This window comes from Podarcis filfolensis (genome assembly GCF_964270895.1).
Source record: "Podarcis filfolensis genome assembly, chromosome: 8".
In the NCBI taxonomy this organism is placed as follows: domain Eukaryota; kingdom Metazoa; phylum Chordata; class Lepidosauria; order Squamata; family Lacertidae; genus Podarcis; species Podarcis filfolensis.
The window spans coordinates 82,224,641-82,244,362 of record NC_139611.1 but is presented as its reverse complement, the minus strand read 5'-3'; the positions used below and the strand labels follow the sequence as shown (position 1 = coordinate 82,244,362).

General features: G+C 45.5%; 1 protein-coding gene across 1 annotated transcript in view; it reads left to right on the top strand.

The window, feature by feature from the left end:
* Positions 1-18,655, top strand: part of ARHGAP35 (Rho GTPase activating protein 35) — an 87,273-nt gene extending 68,618 nt beyond the window's left edge. The window contains exons 4-7 of the mRNA XM_083626728.1: positions 6,754-6,831; positions 7,277-7,408; positions 11,797-11,902; positions 13,051-18,655. Of these exons, the coding sequence (XP_083482854.1) occupies positions 6,754-6,831; positions 7,277-7,408; positions 11,797-11,902; positions 13,051-13,414 (680 nt within the window). The 3' untranslated portion in view covers positions 13,415-18,655. The remainder of the gene's footprint in view (positions 1-6,753; positions 6,832-7,276; positions 7,409-11,796; positions 11,903-13,050) is intronic.
* Positions 18,656-19,722: the final 1,067 nt, after the last annotated feature.

Here is a 19,722-nt window from a genome sequence, read left to right as displayed (position 1 = left end):
TTTTGCTGTCAAAAGAGGCACAAAAGAATCTCCGAAATAATTACTTCAAGTGATGCTCCAGGCGTGGTGTGAGATTTCCACCTTCCTTTCCTCCCAAACCTACGAATGTTATGGTGCAGCTGGCTGTGTCCATAATGACTCCATAAATTAGAAGAGCGGCAGCATCTGGTCCTTGGGCCTGCGCCTATCAAGACTGTCACAACAGACCACATAGATAACGTGTCTGGTGGTGGTGAAAGCCAGTGGCGTACGGCCAGCAAGACACACTTCCTTGTTACAGAGATTTCTATTGCCAGTTACCCAGTGAAGGCTGCAAGGTGTAGGGCAATTGTCTCTTCGTCTGACACCTTTTCTCAGTATTGAATCTAATCTGAGAATGTGTGAAGCATAGACAACCCTTGGCTATGCTGTGGCAGAAGATAAATGGTTTGAAGTTCAGAGCATCAGAAACACGGAAGGTTGGGAGAGCTTATTCTGTCGTTGTCATTTGAGATAAAGTTGCAACCGCTGGTTATACCACAGAACCTTGGATCTTCGATTTGAACAGGTTGTTGTTGTTGCCATCCACCGAACTCAGGAGGCAATGAAAGAGTGCACCTTTGGCGGATAAGTCAAATCGTTGGAGAGTTACAGCGCCTGCTGCGGCTGTAGAGACTGATATAGGAGATACGTGTTTTATTGCAGGCGGGACAGATGAAGGTGTCTGGTTTTGCTGATACAGTTACACCATGGCATTTCTTCTCTTTGTGCTCCTCCCTGCGGTCATTGTTGTGGATACGCAACCTGACTGTCTCCAGGCACTGTGATCGACTGCTTGGGATACCCATCTGGCAGAGTTAGTTTTGCCAGCCTTCATGTTATGTTTGCAGACTTCGTAACATAGAGTTGGTCTGCCAACAGGCCTAGTGCTTGAAGCCAGCTCTTCATAGAGTACATCCATGGGGATCCTGCCATCTTCCACCTTAATCTTCAAGAGTCTGCATTCAGCATATCCAAAGCGCCATAATCTTGGTTGCTCTTTGCTGTTATGAAATTTATTTTTTAAAATGTAATGAAGTCTTGAAGATCCCCATAGATGGGTCCAAGAGCTTATGCACCTGCCCTGGGGCACTTGAGTGCTTCCATTCTAATTTCAGCAGCTTGTGCTGTAGGGGGGGGTGCTTTGCATGGTCCCTCCAGCTTTATAAAGCACACTTTATGGTGGGAGTGGGGTATAATCTGCTTGAATTGGAGGAGGGATAGGAGACCTAGAGCAGCTTAGTGACCTCCAGATGTTTGAGACTACAGTTCCCATCAACCCCAACTAGCATGGGCAAAAATCAGGGATGATAAGAGACATAGTCCAAAATATCCAGAGGGTACCAGGTTAGGGAAGGTTAATGTAGAGCAGCCTTCATTTATTTGTTTGTTTTAATGAAATTTTATTAAACAACAAACATAGGCCCAAATAGAAAGACAAATAAAGTAATATGAATTCAGCATTAGGAGCTTTTGATGACAAAGTCAAAAGAAAAAGAAAAAATCAGGAGTAAGTGTGATGCTTACAACTATAAAATTACACATGGGGTATAAGAATGCACTGATCCTTCTGATTTCATCTCTGCCTGAGGGTTATTTCTTAAATATATGACAGTGCAGTCACATGGGTGGTGAATCCCTTCAAAATATGATTTTATTTGGTGACGTTTGTAAACAGGCAAGGCTTCTTTCTTTTTTTATACTTTGTTCATTCTACAAAGAGTCATTCAGTTGAAGGACAAGCTCCGGACAGAAAGAAGCACTCAGGGAGGGCATAGAACGCAACTGGTGAAGGTGTGGTCTGGGGAGAGTCCTGAGGGCCGGATAGAAAGGCCTGGCCGGACATCCCCCACCCCTACTCTAACATGATCTCACATGCTATATGTCTTGGCAGTTGGATTTGTTGGAATAGAACTTGAGCAAGACTGGGTATTTATTATGGATTTTGAGGTATCATTCTCCATTCGATCAAGAATATTGGAAAGAAAGTGCCCACAGTTCCAAGAAACAAACTTTATGTGCCCCTTCCACAACAGAAGACTGTTGACTATTCCATTTCACCTTTACCTTGGAGATCCCTGATCTCCAAGGTTGTGTGGGTTTGCATAGGAAACACTGGGGAATCTACAAGAGTATTAGCTATAATTTATTATGCCAGGTGTTTCTATAGTTGCAAGGAAATGACTGTAGAGTCCACAGACACAGCATGGAGTTCGTATTTGGAGAAATCTGTTGCTGTTGTGGTTAAATAGTTTAAGAAGACTCATCTCCTTGAAAAAAGAGATCCATGGTGACAGTGTGTGTCTAGGTTTTCCCAAGCTAGTAGAGAAATCCCTAAAGCACAGATACTTTTCTCAGCCTCTGAAATTCTGTCTCCCTTGAGGGACTTTGGGCAAGCGCTCCGCCCTTACACCTTCTGGTTAGTCTGAAGTGCCTTCGGTATTTATATTTGTTATATCTAGAAGTGCCACTGTGACAGGTAGCAATGTGTTCCTGGGATTTTTGTGGCCCTGGAGACTTTGGTTTCTGCTGCCGGTTGAGTTCTAAAATACCGAAAATACAAACGTGAAGATCTAGTCATCTACTCCTTATCCAGCCTGGTGTATTTCCTCCCAGCTATGAACCTAGTGTCACTTTAACATAGGAATAAGAGTTTTCCAACCATTCCAAGTCTTCTTACCCTCTTCCTGTTCTGCATATTACAAATTTGATCTTCCCCACATTTAGATTTATTCATAGCTGAACAAAAATTGCAAAACTGTTTTGCTATCCTGTGGGGGAGATGTTTATTTTCAGTTGAGTTTCTGAAAATCCTGGTGGGAAGGTAAGTGCTTGTGGCTGCAACTGGAATATTGAATCTCAAATCGCTAGGAACGTTGGTTCAGTAGGCTACTGACAATGAATGATCAGAGGTCAGAAGCCATTAGTGAAGAAAGTTTACCTCTGAATCAGTGGATAAGGCAGACATGTTAATCCTATTCAGACAAATTTGTACTTTTATATCTGTGCAATATATATAATTTGACTCCACCCAGACGGGGGTAGGCAGTTGATGAAAAATGAAGGCTGGTCTTAGTCATGCTTAGAGTTAGGACCATTGACATCAAGGGGACTAAATCTGGATCCAATGCAATATTAGCATCTATTTTTTTCCTGCATTTAGCAGTTAACTGAATATCCTTACCTCTCTTGTTTGGTAAATAGCAATTCTGAGCACCTTCCATTTCATGCAGCCTAGCTTACTTGCACTGTTTTCAAAATAATGCAGCGCTACTAGCAGAAAGACGCGTGAGAGCCAAAGGGCACATTCTTAAAAGCAGCTGCATGATGGGGCTCCAAAGTGGAAATAAGCAGTGATGTTAGGGGAAGGAGAAGATTAACAACCCCACACCATTTCCCTTATCAAAATTTCACCCTTTCCCCAGGTGCTGTTGCCCCACTGGGTCCCATTCAGATTTCCCTTCTTCTAAGTAAAAGTGAAAAGATTGAGAAACTGGGTCACAGATTGCCTGCAAAATGTGTCATTTTGGTCCCTAGAGAGTGGAACAAGGGCTGCAGTTGCCATTTCAGCTGCTTGCATGTGCTAGACCTACTTTTGAGTTGGGCTTGGTGTGGTTTGATGTTCTCAAATACACCTGGCAGCCAAGCATTCTTTGTTTCTTGTGTTCTGCAAAGTCACTGCTCGTTCTTCCTTTCTTTGTTTTGGCACATACACAAGCCTATTATATTAGCTCACATGTTAGTGTATGAATCCTGCATACTTTTTGCGTGTGACCAGGGTGGGTGTAAAACAGGATTTTGTAACGTAAACATGGAAGTGGATTGCAGGAAATATTGAGCCTGTTATTAAACACTGCTTCTTTCTGTGTGTTGAGCGCCTTCTACAATTGTCTTGCGTTGATCTCGGTTTGCTGTATGGTTTGTAAGCCGTCTCTGGCTTATGCCTCTCCTCTCAACTCAGGGGTGATTGATGTCTTGCTGTTGCTGCCTGTGTGTAACTGATCGTGGAGAGAAGAAATAGAGCGACTGCGTCTCCGTGAGAATCTCTCTTAACATTCCAGGAAGGGGGCGGGGGGGCAGACGGAACCAGCATTAATTGGGTGTTTTTCATAAAGCCATCTTGCAGACATTTCTGCCCCAAGGTGTGTTTAGTTTGCTATGTACACCTTCGCATAGCCTGACTCTTACGGACAAAAATTGCTCTCGTGTCTCATTTTGATCGCTTTGTGTAGCGCATCAGTCAGGCATGTACTGCGTAATTCCGCAGCACCCATGTCCCCTCCAAAGAAACGAGGCTAGCTTTGTTGGCTGTGGCGCATCAGGGAGCATTTGGGGTCAAGCTTGCTAACTAGAGCGCAGAGCTTGCAGAGGCTTAATGACTGTGTTAGGGTGTTCAAGCAGCCCTTCATGTCTCTTTCTGGCTCTTTTCTTCTCCTCCTAGTTTACACACTTGCCTTTTGATTTTCTGCGGGGCGGGCGCCACGTAGGAAAATGGAACCAGCAACCAGCGTGGGCTGTTGCTTAACTAGCTCCCTTTTGTCGCAGAGAGGCGTTAATGGTGCGCTCTGAGATGTCCTAATGACAAGGAACCACAAAGCAGCTGCAAGCAATGCAGCGATATGTGATGTATCTTGGGACGCACAACCGAACCTGTTGATGGCGCCTTTGCTGTGCAGTGTGGCCACGCTCAAGTCTAGGAGCTTAAGTGGGAAGGGGGGAAATGATTTGAGAAACACTGTTGCATTTTGGTGTAGTGAAGCTGGCCCAAAAGATAGTCATTCCTGAGGCAGGAAATTTCTGAATGGCACAACCCACTAGAAGTTCACTTGCGCAAGCCTTTGCAGAATCTCCCACTCGGCTGTCCTTAATGGCACCCTCCTGTGGTGCAGTGGGTCAGTGCATCTGGGTGTTGGTGGTTCAAGCCCACTGAGGACAGCTGTGGGTGCAGAATTCCTGCATTTCAGTGGGTTGGTCTGGATGACCCTCGGGGTCCCTTCCAACTCCAGAATTCTATGGTTCTACTCAGATGGCACTGCTGAGGCACCCACCTCACCTTGCCTGTCAGGGCTGCTTCTGAGCAGGCAGAACAGGTACTTTGCGTGTTTAATCTATCCTGCATTGTCCATTGACAAGTTTGTTTGGATTCCAGGCAGTGGGAAGACAAATGGCAGCAGTGGCAGCTGCTCCTTTCCCTCTCCCCATCCATGGGCACAGTGGCTCTTTTGTTCCAGGCTTGGAATTATACAGCCCTCTGGGCTGGCCCATTAACCCAGTTTCCCTCCCTGATGAGGTGAATTGCTTTCTATGAAATGAGGTCCCTATACAGACAGCCTCTGTAGCAATTAAGAGCTTTTAAGCCATGCGATTGATGACCTGTGCTCTGAATAAATCCTCTTCACTCCAGATTCACCTACCATCAATCTATCCCTGGACTGGGTCTCAGCCTGGCCTTTTGCTTTTATCTCACCAAATACGAGCTTCTCAGAATGTGACAATTAAAACAATTACTAAATTGAGACATTCTGCTCCTCCCTCGCATCTTACGGTTTTCACTGAAGAAGGCCATCCTTCTAGCGAGACGGACCACCTTTCTTCTCTTGTGTCCTTGGCCTTTTTATATTTACTTTGTAGATGCAATTCTAGTTTGCTTTATTTTGCAGTTCAGAGATGCTGCGAGCAGCATTTAAAATAGCAAACAACTTACTTAAAAGAATATCTGTTCAGGTGTATAACTTATGTCTTAAAAATGACGCGACAACCTGCAGCCTGCATTGTAATAGCAAGACTTGGCATTTATATAGTTAAAGGGTTTAAAATTCTTAATGATTTTTATATTGATGTGATCCTCAACAGCCCTGTGAGATGGACACATATGGACTTGAGAGAGAGAGAGAGAGAGAGAGAGAGAGAGAGAGAGGTTTCCCCAAAGGCAAGCTTGGATTCTTAATCACTTGAATTCACTGTACCTTAGAACAAGCGGGCAACTTCTTTTTCCCTGTGGGGGTAATTGTCAGACACTGCATGCCAACGGTACAAGGGGCAGGAAATTGGTGAGGTCACCCTTCACCCCTCTTCCTACCCAGAAGGAGCAGATGGTTCTTGCCAGAGGTCTGAACTTTTCATTTGCAGAGGCTTTTAAAATTGGGCTGAGGGCCACAGAGCCTTTTCCCAATTCCTTTGAGATCAGGAGGCCCTAATAGATGGGAGAATTTTAGATTTTCTTGCACAGAGTTCTGTTCATTGTTTTTGTCTTGTTTTTCTTGAAAGTGGTTGTCATAACATCACTTTATAAGATGTTAGAGCTGCTTGGGGTGTGTGGAGGGAGGAGTAGAAAGGGAGATACTTGCAGACCACAATTCTAGCTCTTTTTTCTTCTAGCTTGCATTGTGTGTAGAGTTCTATTACTTCTGGAATTCTAGCTGTACCTTCCTTTTAACAAATTATTGTACTAAGAGAAAATAAAAGTCAGCTGTGTTGTGTGCCTCATCTGACTTGTTCCTTATGTTTATATCCCCCCCCCCTTTTCCATTATGGAACCCAAGGTGGTGTACATGTGGCACTAGACATATCCAGGACTCTTCAGCAAGAGGGAGGCCTCATGTGCCTGGGGAGCATTTGCACAATTTTATTTTATTGAGGCAAAACATTTCTATTCCTCAACACATTTCTTCTCTGTTGAATGTTGCCTTTAGATCTGCACTTTTGATCCAGCGCAATTTCTTTCTCTTTCACCAGGGTTGGGTACTGAAGGTATCTATCGGGTGAGTGGAAACAAGTCTGAGATGGAAAGTTTACAGCGGCAGTTTGATCAAGGTAAGTCTCGTCCATTTTCTCTTATGTGGGATGGAGCAAAGCATCTTAGAACTATGCACATTTGTATTTCTGGATCTCTGCACAACAGTGGAAGAAATGCAAGTCTCTGTGTTGATTCTCCTAGTCATATAAGTGCTGGTTACAAATCTAAAATGTTAAGTGGCGTGCCCTCATTGACTATCACAATGGTATCTGAGTTTGTTTGCACTCAATATGCAGTTGCTAGTGTCTCACTAGTCCCAAGTCCTAACCAGCACCCTACGAACACAGATAAATGTACCTCTGCTGTACTACAGTAGTTGACATAATTCCCTTGGTAAATACCTAGGACCATCCTCTTTCACTAATTAATTAATTGATCTGATACTTGTAACAAATTTCAGAAATGTGTGCGCCTCCCTGGCAGCACTTTGCAAGGTGTAACCATTAAATTTGCACCTTGTAGATCACAATCTGGACCTTGCAGAGAAGGACTTCACTGTGAATGCCGTAGCTGGAGCCATGAAGAGCTTTTTCTCAGAACTGCCTGACCCTTTGGTACCTTACAACATGCAGAATGAACTGGTGGAGGCCCACAGTGAGTATGCAACAGTTGGTGATGAAAAGCATTGTTTTTCCCTTATTAGAGAGCCTTTTAATCTTCCCCCACATTTCTCACTTAGCATCAGATTTGGCATTCCTTCTGTTTGGGAACCCATGTTCATAACTGCTGACTCATGTGCGCAGGTTTTAATTCCATATTTCTCCATCTTATTTCACTTCTATGATGTTGCCAACATCATGGGTGCTTATGGCAAGTATGTTAGGAAATGGTTCTGAAGACTCTTGCTGTCCTATTAATCCATCCTTTTTGCTCACCAGTCTTCCATTCTTTAGACTGCGATGTATTATGGGATGCTCTTGTTGATAAAATATTGGCAATACTTAGTAGGCTGCCACCTTAATAGGGAGGGGGGAAATCACAGATGATGGGGGGGGGAGAAGGACTCAGGGTCTACATTTTAAGAAAGTAGGCTGATGGAGTTGCAGAATTTCCTTTGAGTCCTATACCTCCCAGTGCAATGAGTACAAAATCCTTGGAGGACCGCTCTTGACTGCTGCGCTCTGATGCCATCAGTGAGCGTGCTATTTAAAAACTGAATTTCTCCTTCATGTTCCTATTTCAAAATCAGGTGTAATGCTGTGGTTCTTTCTGAGCTGCATGCACAAATTATGCTGGGGGTGGTGGAATAGTGGATCGGCTTTAAACTTGACCAAATATTTTTTTTCTCCCGAAGAACTGTAGTTCACTATTTCTGACAGGGCTATTTAAAACATTTCCTTTTAAAATAATGCTTTCTCCCTAAGGGGATTTAGTGAATGGATGTGAGCCTTGCCATGGCGACATCTAGAGTGAGAAAACAAAATAGCATGGGAAAGAATTCCATTGTGTGTGTGAATGCCTGAAGCAGCACCTTCTTGATTTCTTTCCTTTTTTTTACCAATCTTAAGAAGAAATGGTTGTCGCTTGGTTTTTGTCACGTATCCATTTACACAAGGGGTGGCCCTCTGGATGTGTTGGGACGCGACTCCCATCAGACCCTGCAGCCAGCATGGCCAGTGGTCAGGGACAATGGGAGTTGTAGTTCAACAACATCTGGAGGGACACAGGTTTCACATCCCTGGTTTGCACTGATTTAAAACCTAAAGTGTGGTTGCTGTATCTTAGACGCTGCATGAAGGGCTTCAGAGCAGAAAGGCAACAATTCTGAAATGAGGAGCTAATCCACTTAATAAATTCTCCTGTGTGTGCCCCTTTGAGATGAATGGGATATTTCAAAAATTGACCCCACCCCAAAAATAGCCTGCCTGACGAATGCCTTTTCAAGACCATTTGACAGATTTTGATAACATGGTAAAATGAGCTTGCTGGGGCATTTGGTAGCCTGCTTTGAACATGCTTGGGAATAGCAGGATGTACATTATTTAAACCTTTTAGCACATATATAAGCCTTTGCTAATATTGTTAAGGTCAGCAATTCTGAACTGCCCTGGCACAGTCCTGTTAACACAGTCTACAGCAGAGGAGATGCCATGGTCAAAATATTTTTGGAAAGTGAGTTGGGTTGGGGGGAAGGTTAAAGCAAGATGGCTTCTGATACTGCATGCGGCTGCCCCAAAGGAGAGAGTGCAGCTGTTAAAAGAGAGGAGTGGGTCTGAATGACTGCTGGGTGACATTTGACTTCAGGCCTTTGGATGCAATTAATTTAGAGGGCAGTAACTATTAATTAGGGACGTGAGTGGTGCTGTGGGTTAAACCACAGAGCCTAGGACTTGCCGATCAGAAGGTCGGCGGTTCGAATCCCCTCGACGGGGTGAGCTCCCGTTGCTCGGTCTCAGCTCCTGCCAACCTAGCAGTTTGAAAGCACGAAGTACAAGTAGATAAATAGGTACCGCTCCGGAGGGAAGGTAAACGGCGTTTCCGTGCGCTGCTCTGGTTCGCCAGAAGTGGCTTAGTCATGCTAGCCACATGACCCGGAAGCTGTACGCCGGCTCCCTCGGCCAATAAAGCGAGATGAGCGCCGCAACCCCAGAGTCGGGTCACGACTGGACCTAATCGTCAGGGCTCCCTTTACTTTTAACTATTAATTGGTTGCACAGAGTCCCATGTGGTAGCACTTGTGGAGGAGAAATTGAGATACTTGTTCACTTAAAACAGAGCCTTTTACACCTAGTGAAAAATGCGAAACATCTCCCCCATAACACCATTCATAGAATCATAGAGTTGGAAGAGACCACAAGGGCCATCGAGTCCAACCCCCTGCCAAGCAGGGAACACCATCAGAGCACTCCTGACATATGGTTGTCAAGCCTCTGCTTAAAGACCTCCAAAGAAGGAGACTCCACCACACTCCTTGGCAGCAAATTCCACTGTCGAACAGCTCTTACTGTCAGGAAGTTCCTCCTAATGTTTAGGTGGAATCTTCTTTCTTGTAGTTTGGATCCATTGCTCCGTGTCCGCTTTTCTGGAGCAGCAGAAAACAACCTTTCTCCCTCCTCTATGTGACATCCTTTTATATATCTGAACATGGCTATCATATCACCCCTTAACCTCCTCTTCTCCAGGCTAAACATGCCCAGCTCCCTTAGCCGTTCCTCATAAGGCATCGTTTCCAGGCCTTTGACCATTTTGGTTGCCCTCCTCTGGACACGTTCCAGTTTGTCAGTGTCCTTCTTGAACTGTGGTGCCCAGAACTGGACACAGTACTCCAGGTGAGGTCTGACCAGAGCCATTGTATGGATTGAGGTTGCAGGTGTGTCACAGGTCTCTACTGGATGTGTTCATTGGTATAAATAGTGGCCTATGGCTGTATTTCGCTATAAAAATCTGAATAGGTTTCCATGACATGGATGCCTTCTGACTGGATGATTGTACGTGACAAAAACAGATATTTCTACCCTATTTGGTTCTGTTTCAGAACACGCTCAGTTAATTAACAACACACTTTGAAGCAAATTGGCTCAGCTATTAAGTGTCCAACCCAGAGTGGTTTTCACAGTAGAACCATCAAATACAGTAATTAAAAAATGCAGGAATAAACAAGCAGTTTAACAAATACAGTTAAAACCCACGTGATACAAAATGAGCAAAAAGTGTGCAAAATTCAGCAATTGATCAAAGCACCAGATTAGTAAACCAATAATACGTATGTGCATTCTAGAGATGTTTCCCTCATTTGAATTTAACACAAGCAAAGGCTGGGCAATTCCTCATGGCTTCCCACTCCAGAGATTTCTCTTGTGAAATCAGGTTTTACATAAAGCTGCTCTTCTGATTTTTTTTTTTTAAAGATGGGGCAGAAAAACCCCCCAAGACCAAAGAGTCACATTTCAGTCACAGAAATACTTTGAAAAGCAACTTTGTGTTTCTGCAGGACTCAGTTTGATGCAAATCTAAGACACTGCCTTGGGTCTGAAATGTTTCTTCTGTCCATTTCAGACGCGTTCAGAGTTTGGGAAAGACTTTGTACTGAGCTTGTTTTAGTCTGTCGAAGTCGTGTGAGGTTTGGGGCCCTTTGCTGTAGAAGTAATTCCCAGAGGATTTCTGAGAGATGGTGTTTGCCCCTTTCTTATTGTGGCATTGTGACATGTATAAAAGTAATAATCTTCTCTTTTCAAGTAAATTGCGCAGCTGTTAGATTTACCCCTGTGATGCTTGCATACCATAAGAGAACCGAGGCCTTTGTAGGAAAGTTTGCTACCTGTGTAGGAAATTGACATAGTTATGATTCCACATTGGAAACCTGGAAACCAAACAGGAAGCAGAGATTTTCTTACCAGTATTTGGATCTTGAAGGAAAACACATCAAAAAAGATTGACCTGTCAAACTGTTTAATGTTAAAAAGAGTCTCTCTTTAGAATAGGAATGAGTAATAGCCCTGTGGCCCTTGGTTAATACCCTGATGATCTCATCTTTCATTTCTTTCTTAAAAAATGTAAGTTTCTAGCCTTCGTGGTTTAATAGAGCTGGTTATAAACTGAGGCAAGGAAAGGGAACCTCAGCTTCATTGTATTTTAACTCCCCAGCAGTTATAAGCCCCAAATATGAATAACGTGGTTCAAACTTAATATGAAGATAACAATTGCAAATGGAGACTGTTGCAGAAGAAATGCAACTTGGCATAATTGAATGTGGTCTGGTACCTGTCATGGTAAAATAAAAAGAAATTATATCAATGACCTGCAAATCAGCTGTGATCCTTTACTATGAAACCCTCTGTGCTCTTTGGGTTTGATGGAGACGAAGGACTGTTGAGTGCCGTTGGTGGTGGTGGTGGTTGGGGTTGTGGGATTTGTGTTCCTGCATTTACTCCTTAAACATCAGTTGCAGGCTTTTTGAGTTTGCACTTGGGTAGTTGGAGATCATGAATGCCTGTTTGCACCTTGTAAAATGGTGAATTCTGGTCTCTTTCCCCCTTAAACAGAGATCAATGACAGAGAGCAGAAGTTGCATGCACTTAAAGAGGTGCTGAAGAAATTTCCCAAGGAGAACTATGAGGTCTTCAAATACGTTATCTCTCACTTGAGCAAGTATGTTCAACGCATGTTTTTTCTGTCCCTCTGAGATGCAAGGGGAAGGGGGGGTACGGATCTCACCTTAGTTTTAGCTGTTAGTTTCTTAACAAGCACTGGAGCTGTGTAAAGCTAACGTTGGGTCATTTCACAGCCACAATGGGGCAGTGGAGCCTGCCTGAAGTGAATCTGTTCCCTGACGTTTTTCCCAATTAAGCAAGCCGCCATTTATCAGGGGTCTCATTAAGTTTGGTAAATCCTGCTCCTCCAGAAATTGGCAGCCGTGCTCAGGCAGAGGTTGTATTAGGCCTGCTGTCTCCCCAGTTTCATTAGCCATGGCCAGGGGGCATTTGCTGCTTTTGAGAGGTCATATTCACAAGGCTGCGCTCTTAAGAGTCCCAGTTAATGAGCCCAAATCACCACCAGCCCTTTGGTTCGGTTCTCACAGCCACTGATACAGATCGTCGTGGCCCTATAACACTTGAAGGTGCGTTCTTGGCAGCGCTCTTGACAGCTTGCTAGTTCGGGGAAAACAAGATGACTAAAGGATTTTGAGGTTTTCCGCTCTTCTTGTATAGCTTTGAGTGTATCTTTGGAGTCCTGTTTTAATCTGAGTGTGTTTCAGTTCTGGAGTGGTTTTGTAGTCAGCCCTGTTCTACTCTTAAAAGAAAGGAGGCAAAATAATCTCATTGCCAGTTTTAAAAACCTTTCTGACTGGCATGAGTGAAAAGTAATTAATGTTTAGTTTGCCAGCTGCAGCAAATCTACCTGTCACCTTCAACCCAACCCTGTCTCATCTCTCCCCCTGCCCCTGCACTGCTCCAATAACTGTCCCTCCTGTTCCTGGTCACTACCAGCACCACACTCCTTGTTGCTATGTTTCCTTACCTTCCTACCTATGTGCGGTAATATAAGAGCATAACTGAGATACCAGGAGACACACATGCAGCCGGGCAGGCAGTTGTCCTACAGCAGCAGGCTGGGTCGAGAGTTAGCCTGCCCCATAACTTAGTCCCTGATGTGCGCAGCTGCCGCCTAGACCCTTCTGTCCCTGCTTCAGGAAGCGTAGAGTGTACCTTCTGCTTTGCCCAGGAGCCCACAACTCCCCTGTGGTTTTGAGCAGGCCTTGCTAACCTTGTGCATTGGTGTCTCCCGTGTCTTTCCAGAGTAAGCCACAACAACAAAACCAACCTGATGACGAGCGAAAACCTCTCCATCTGCTTCTGGCCCACCCTGATGAGGCCCGACTTCAGCACCATGGATGCTCTCACTGCTACTCGTATTTATCAGACAATCATAGAACTCTTCATCCATCAATGCCCTTTCTTTTTCTACAATCGGCCCATCATTGAGCCTCCCGGGGCCATGCCCAGCTCTCCCTCCGCCATTCCTGCCAGCACGCCTTTCCTGTCCTCCACACCTGTGATGGCCCAGCCATCCCCTCCACAGACTCCTCCTCCCCCCTCGCCGCAGTCTCCCCTCCAGCCCCTTCTTGCCCCACAGCTTCAGGCTGAGCAGCACACACTGTGAACCCTGGGCACAAGAGGACATCGAGGTCTCCTCCTGTTCTTCCACGCGGAACAGAGACTGGAAACTCAACCCCGTCATCTGTCGCCCTCCCCCCGCCCCCCTCCCCTGCCACTTGGTTGCAAACTTCAGCTGGGCAAACTTCAGGGGCGAGCTGGAGTATTGGACACATGTGACGCCTTGGTTCTGCCTCAGTGCCTGGCACGGAAGGGCCTGCTGCGTCAGGGATGACGTCGGACATTCCTTTGAGCAGGAGGGGTCTGGACCTCTCTTTGAATGCTGGATCTGATCAGTTCCGACCGGAGCAAACCTGTAGAACTCACACGAACACTGCTGCGATCAGCTGGGGGGGGTGGGGGTGGCTTTGGACGAGTGTTTGGGGATTTCTCCCACACACAGACAGCGAAGACCCGCTACAGCCTGGCGAGATGTGGAGCCGCTACCCCCAAACACATTCCACGATCTGCAACCAAGGGCCTGTTCTGCACCGCTGGGCACCTCCTCACCTATTTTGGAGAGACCACCATTTCACCTTAGACCAACTCTCACTGTCCCAGCATAGCTGCTCAGAAGGTCTGGACCAACACATCTGCAAAGAGAGGCTTTTTATGTTTTGGCAAAGGTGGGATGTAAATTTCTCCTGACTTTTAAGTGTCGGCCAATCGTAAAGGGGGAAGGAACTAACCTTGAAAACAAACAAATGGCGAGGAACATTAGAAGAAATGAAAACATCGCCACCATCAGCTGGTTGGGTTGTTTTTAATCTGGCAAAGTAGTAGTCTGGGACAATGCCTCCTTTTTACTTGAGCAGAGAATTTGTGTGTGGCAGAGGCTCCCTGGCAGGGTGGGGGGGTGAGGGCAGTCCAGGTTTAGTCTGGCTGGTTCTGCTATCTTTATTTGACAAATCATTAACATATCTCTCACACTACAAACACACCCACACTTTCCGCCTCACGCAAAATATTGGTGTTTGCACTTAATTGAAGGGAGAGTGTGAGGCAGGGGCATGTGTGTGCGTGCGTGTGTGTGTGTGTTTTGCAAACACAAACGATGATTTGCTGTCTGACTTGGGATTTAATTCCTCTAGAACACTATGTTGACAGAAACACTGTTGTTAATCTTTGTGCGCGAGTGTATGTGGGCCGTATGGGGTTGGGAGCCAGTGGTGCGGCTATAGAACAGTGGCTTTTTTAAAAAACAAAGGTTGCTGGTGGAAACATTTTAAAGGATAAAAGCTGATGCAGGAATGAAGTGGAGGGAAATGCAAGTGAATTTCACCCCCCCTCTCCAAACCCAGAGTCAGAGGAGGCAGGCTAACAGAAGAAAGCCCCACACTGCGGTCTCCTGGAGTGGCTGGTCCGGGTTCGGTTCACTAATTTCTGTGGTTTGCTGCCATTATAAAGGTGGCTTGAGGAGTGGCCATGCCATGGGATGGTAGGATAAATCTGACGGCAGGTTCTTGAGACCTTCAGGTGCAACCTTAAACCACTAGAATTAGCTGCCTTTCCAGCATCCCTGAAAATGGCCACGAGTCCCTATCGCCATGCCTGGAGCCTGGACCTTCGTTGTAGACCTGTCAACGAGCTGCTTCTGCCCCCGTCCCCTCCCTGCCTCTCTCCATGCGGTGTGTGTGTGTCTCTCTCTGCCCTGGCTCTGCTGTTTGGTGCATCCTGTCTCCGTGCACGGCCCCTTGTCCTTTTCCCACACCTGGAGCCACGGTATGCTCATATCAAATGCCCTCAAACCTGTGGTCTTTTCCTAGCCGGGGTGCATGTTGGGCATGCAGTGCCCCCCGGCTTTGCTATTGTGTGACCTCGGCTTCTTTCCTTGCATCGTTTGGGGGGGGTGCGTTGTGCAGGGAAGAGCCAAGAAGTGAAACCACTAGGGATAACCAATCAATATTTCCTGTGCAGGCACCATTGAGAAGAATGGTGGCTGTACATCAGCAGTGCCTGGTAAACTGTCCTGTAGAGTGAGTGTGTTTGTGTGTGTGCGTGTGTGCATTTGTGGGGTGGGGGAGATGGAGGAATCTACTTAGTAACAGGGCAGTTTTAACTGGAGTTTCCACGGTACCCCTGGGAGGTCACAAGGGAGCAATCCCCTACGCCACCCTTTCTGTCTCTTCGCACTTTAAAGCAGAACCTGTGGTTTATTGCTAGTTTTAGCATTTCAAGGATGTTTGTGTTAATTTCAGTAGGATGGGGAGAGAAACCCCAGTTCTCCCCCCCAAAAAATTTAAAAACCACAACCCTCCACCTTTATCCCCCCTCTATCCGGCATCCAGAGCCCAATTTTCAGCAAACTCTCTCCCTCCTATAAATAAGCTGAATTATGTACTCCTTATTTTAGAACCACATTTAAAATTTGTATCAATGTCAGGATTGTGTGCTTGAAAGCATCCCTTGCGAGCATTCCTTACAAGTTTTTTTTTTAAAAATATTCTCATGCGTTAATGAAGCTTTTGTGTAAATAACAAACTTTTTGGTTTGTTTAGACTGTTAAAAGGAAAGCAGACTATTTTGCCATCCTTTATGCATGCATAACCCTAAAGGGCTGGGGAAGATCCCCTCCAACCTTCCACCTTGCTTCCGCCGTGTTTTGCTGTGGTCTCGGGCTGGGCAAGCGTTGACTCGTTGCAACTAATAATGTAGGCTTTCTGCCTGGGACAGGTTGGTGATTCCTGCTGCATAGGCAGTGTGTTTTCCTGTGCCTTCTCTTAGGGTCTAATGCCAAACACCTCTGTCTGAAGGACCTCTAATGAACAACTGTTTAGATTCAGGTTGCTCTTCCTTGCTATCTTGATCAATGAAGGGTGGCTTAACCCGCCTCAAACCCCATCAGTTTGCTGCACCTTGAAACTTCCGATACAGCCTCATTATTGCTTGCTGCTGCAAGATGATACCCACATGCTGTTTTGTGAGGACAGCAGCACACACAGAACTGGACGGGGCTGGCACAAAGGGTTTCAGTGTGCTGGTTGGCACTCTACTGTTGTTGATCTGGCCTCGTGATTCCACCCTCAGTTGCTGCTCTCAAAAGGGGAAAGGTGGGCAGTAAGAGGAGTTGTGCTTTTCCCCGATCCTGCCCCGTCCTCAGAATGCGTCGTGTAGAAGGGAGAAAATGCCCTTTGTTCTTTTCGGGCGGTGGTGGCTTCCATAGGATTTACCATTCCACAATCCACAAGGTCATCTTAAAAGTCTGCTGGAGAAGCAAGGTTGGTGGTGCAGCCCGCTGGAAGGCATGTAGACTGCAGAACCAAGAGCCAATTTTTAAAAAGTCCAGGCGGCCCCTGCAGTGCTTCACCTGTTGCCATTTCTCCTTTTGAGATAAGTGATATCTAGTTCCTACTCAAACTACGTGTGTAAGTCTCTTTGGTTACAAGTGACGGGTTTGGGGTTTGCTTTTTTGACTGGTTTTAACTTGCTAAAAGACTTGAGATTCTACCCCCAACACCCCTATTTTGCCTAAGCTGTGCCATTCCTTTGCACGCACTCGTGCCCCACTTTGGTGTCCAGCATCACGCCACGCGTACGCAAATATTCCCAGCTTTTTCTGCAGTTGAGACTACATGCGTGCTTGGGCTGTCGTACAGGCAGAGAGGAGCAGTTGCGAAAGGATTGGGAGTCCGTAGGGGCGTTTTCAGTTGCAGTCTTGGTAAATCCAGCTTTCTCATGACAGCATTCTGCCCAAGGCTGCAAAATATGGTCTCATGCCTCCTGAAGCCCTCTTCGTTCTTCCCAAGCCTGTCGCTCACTGGATTGCAACCTCTGTGCCAATTGGCTAGGCTGGCAGGGGGTTGATGGGAGCTGCTGCTCAAAACCCCCCAGAGGGCGCTGGCCAGGGAAGGTTGCTGTGAAACGTTAACCTGCCCTAATGGGAGGGTTTTCGTGGAAACTCGCCGGGATCTGCTTTGGAAGGCCACACTTTTGGTGCCAAAGGTTTTGGTGCCCGCCGTACCCCCCGTTGGAGAGGATTGCTGGGCTTTGCTGTTCTGTGATTATTTTAAGCGGGAGACAAGCGGCAAACATTTTGCGCCACTCGCCCTTCATTTCAAAACACACACAAACACTAAATCCAGCTGCTCCTGTGGTTGAAATGACAAACATTTCAAGGCTGCCAAGGCTCTGCTATCGGCTAACTTACATGTGCATTTTTAATTTTTACATTCGCTAAAGGAACCCCACCGGGGAATTCTTTTTTGTTCTTAATCGCTTGTCCGGATCTTTCCTCCGTAACTTTTGTGACTCAGCAGCCAACGTTCTAAGCCTGACTTCGCATTTTTGTACACCTGGTCTTGGTTTCTCCTCCTCGGTTTCTGAGGGATATGCTTTGGTCTGCAGACAAAACAGTGACCCCCAGCAACCCACAACATCTGTCTCTGTCTAAAACTCTGAATAGTCTTTTGTAGAGGTCCAGGGGAGGAGAGGAGCACTGCATCCCCCCTCACTGCCTCTATCATAGGTCCTAGTTTAACTGTTAGGTTTAACTCTCCCCACCCCTTGTTCTGTAAAATCAAAATACGATAGAAATATTGTATTTTTAAATGTAGTTTAAGGCAGGGCATAAGTTATTGTTTAAATAAATAAAAAACTTTTTTTCACCCTGTGTACATTAAAAAAAAAAGCCCGATCTGTTTCTCAAATCGTATGGGAATTAAACTTGTCCTGAAAAGTTGGGTTTAGTTTCTGCACTCAGCTTATATAATTTCCCCCCGGTACTTGTATTTTCACATGTAAAATTACCTCTATATATGTTGAATTAACAATTTTTTGGAATCGGAAGAGGAAGGAAAAAAAATATTAATGGTAATAAAATGTGTAGTAGTTCCAGCTAAGTATGTGCCCAAAACACTCTTCACAGAAACAAACAAGAAATATTGAAAGATCTGTATGTAAAGAAAAGTATAATGCTTATTTCTCTGTATTTTTAGGAGCCTAACAACATCCTTTAGTTATTGGTGATAGAATATTTCCTTTTTATGCTTCTTTTAAAAGGCATTCTTAACAATTTGTGGTTCTTTTTCCCCAGGCCAATCCAATTAGTGCATGATAATGTTGAAAGCTCTGGGCAAAAAAAGAAAAAGTAAAAAAAAGAAGGCCCTTTTTCTGCTGAGTTTAAAGAAAAAAAATCATGTATTTGCTACAGAGTATTGTATGTGTCTCAATGGGAATGGTGTAAAAACTTAAAGGCCTTATGTGATATGTATCATAGTTAATAAACCAATCTTGTAAAAAAAAAAAAAAAGGAAAATACTCCCTCCAAACCGTGTCTCTCGGCAGGCGCCCATATACACATGCAGGCACACAACATCGCATGCACGCATCCTTTGTTTTGCTCCTGCCTCTTTGTGTCTTGCGGAGAAAATCTTGCTAGCTGCAAGCTGTCTTTCGGCACAGTAGGGGAACCTTCGCATTTGCAGAGAGGGGCTGGCAGCATTGAATACCGCAAATGGTTTAAGGCGTCCAAAGGAGGAAATATCAACTCCTGGTGAAGGAACAGGTTTCAGCCACCTTCCTTTGTTTGGTCCCACCAACCCCTTCTGCTGAACTGGGTGGTCCTGGTTTAAAAGTGGGTCTGCTAGATGCATGTCTGACATGTGGCACTGTCCTGTTTTGAGGGCCAGTGGTATGCATCTGCTCTCGTATCTTTCCCAGAAGAGTGCTGGAATTTGCACTCTTGATTCTTCCTGCAGAGAACTGCAGCTTCCGTTCGTTAAACTATTAAGACGTGGGTCTCTAGCCCTCATGGTTGTAAACTAAAGGAAAGGTGCTGTTTGCAATTCTGCCCCAAAGGAGATTCATGCAGAGCTTAAATTGCTTAGCTACGATTACTTTTCTGGAACTGTGGAGATGGGGGAAGGAATTGAACTCCCACCCACTCTGATCTCTTGGCTAATATAAAGGTAAAAGGACTAAGCCGCTTCTAGTGAACCAGAGCAGCACACGGAAACACCGTTTACCTTCCCGCCAGAGCAGCACCTGTTTATCTATTTGCACTGGTGTGCTTTCGAACTGCTAGGTTGGCAGGAGTAGGGACCGAGCAACGGGAGCTCACCCCGTCGTGGGGATTCGAACCACCGACCTCCTGATTGGCAAGTCCTAGGCTCTGTGGTTTAACCCACAGCGCCACCCATATCCCTTTTCTTGGCTAATATAAGCGCCATCTATTAACAAGTTCCTGTATGTTGTGGGAAGTCAACCAGGACTGACAAAAGTTAGCACCAAATACCCGCACAGAAAATTACTGAGCCAAGCTGTAGGTTCCAAACACAGTTTCTGATTGTTTGAGGCTGCTGTCTGCTGAGCTGGAGA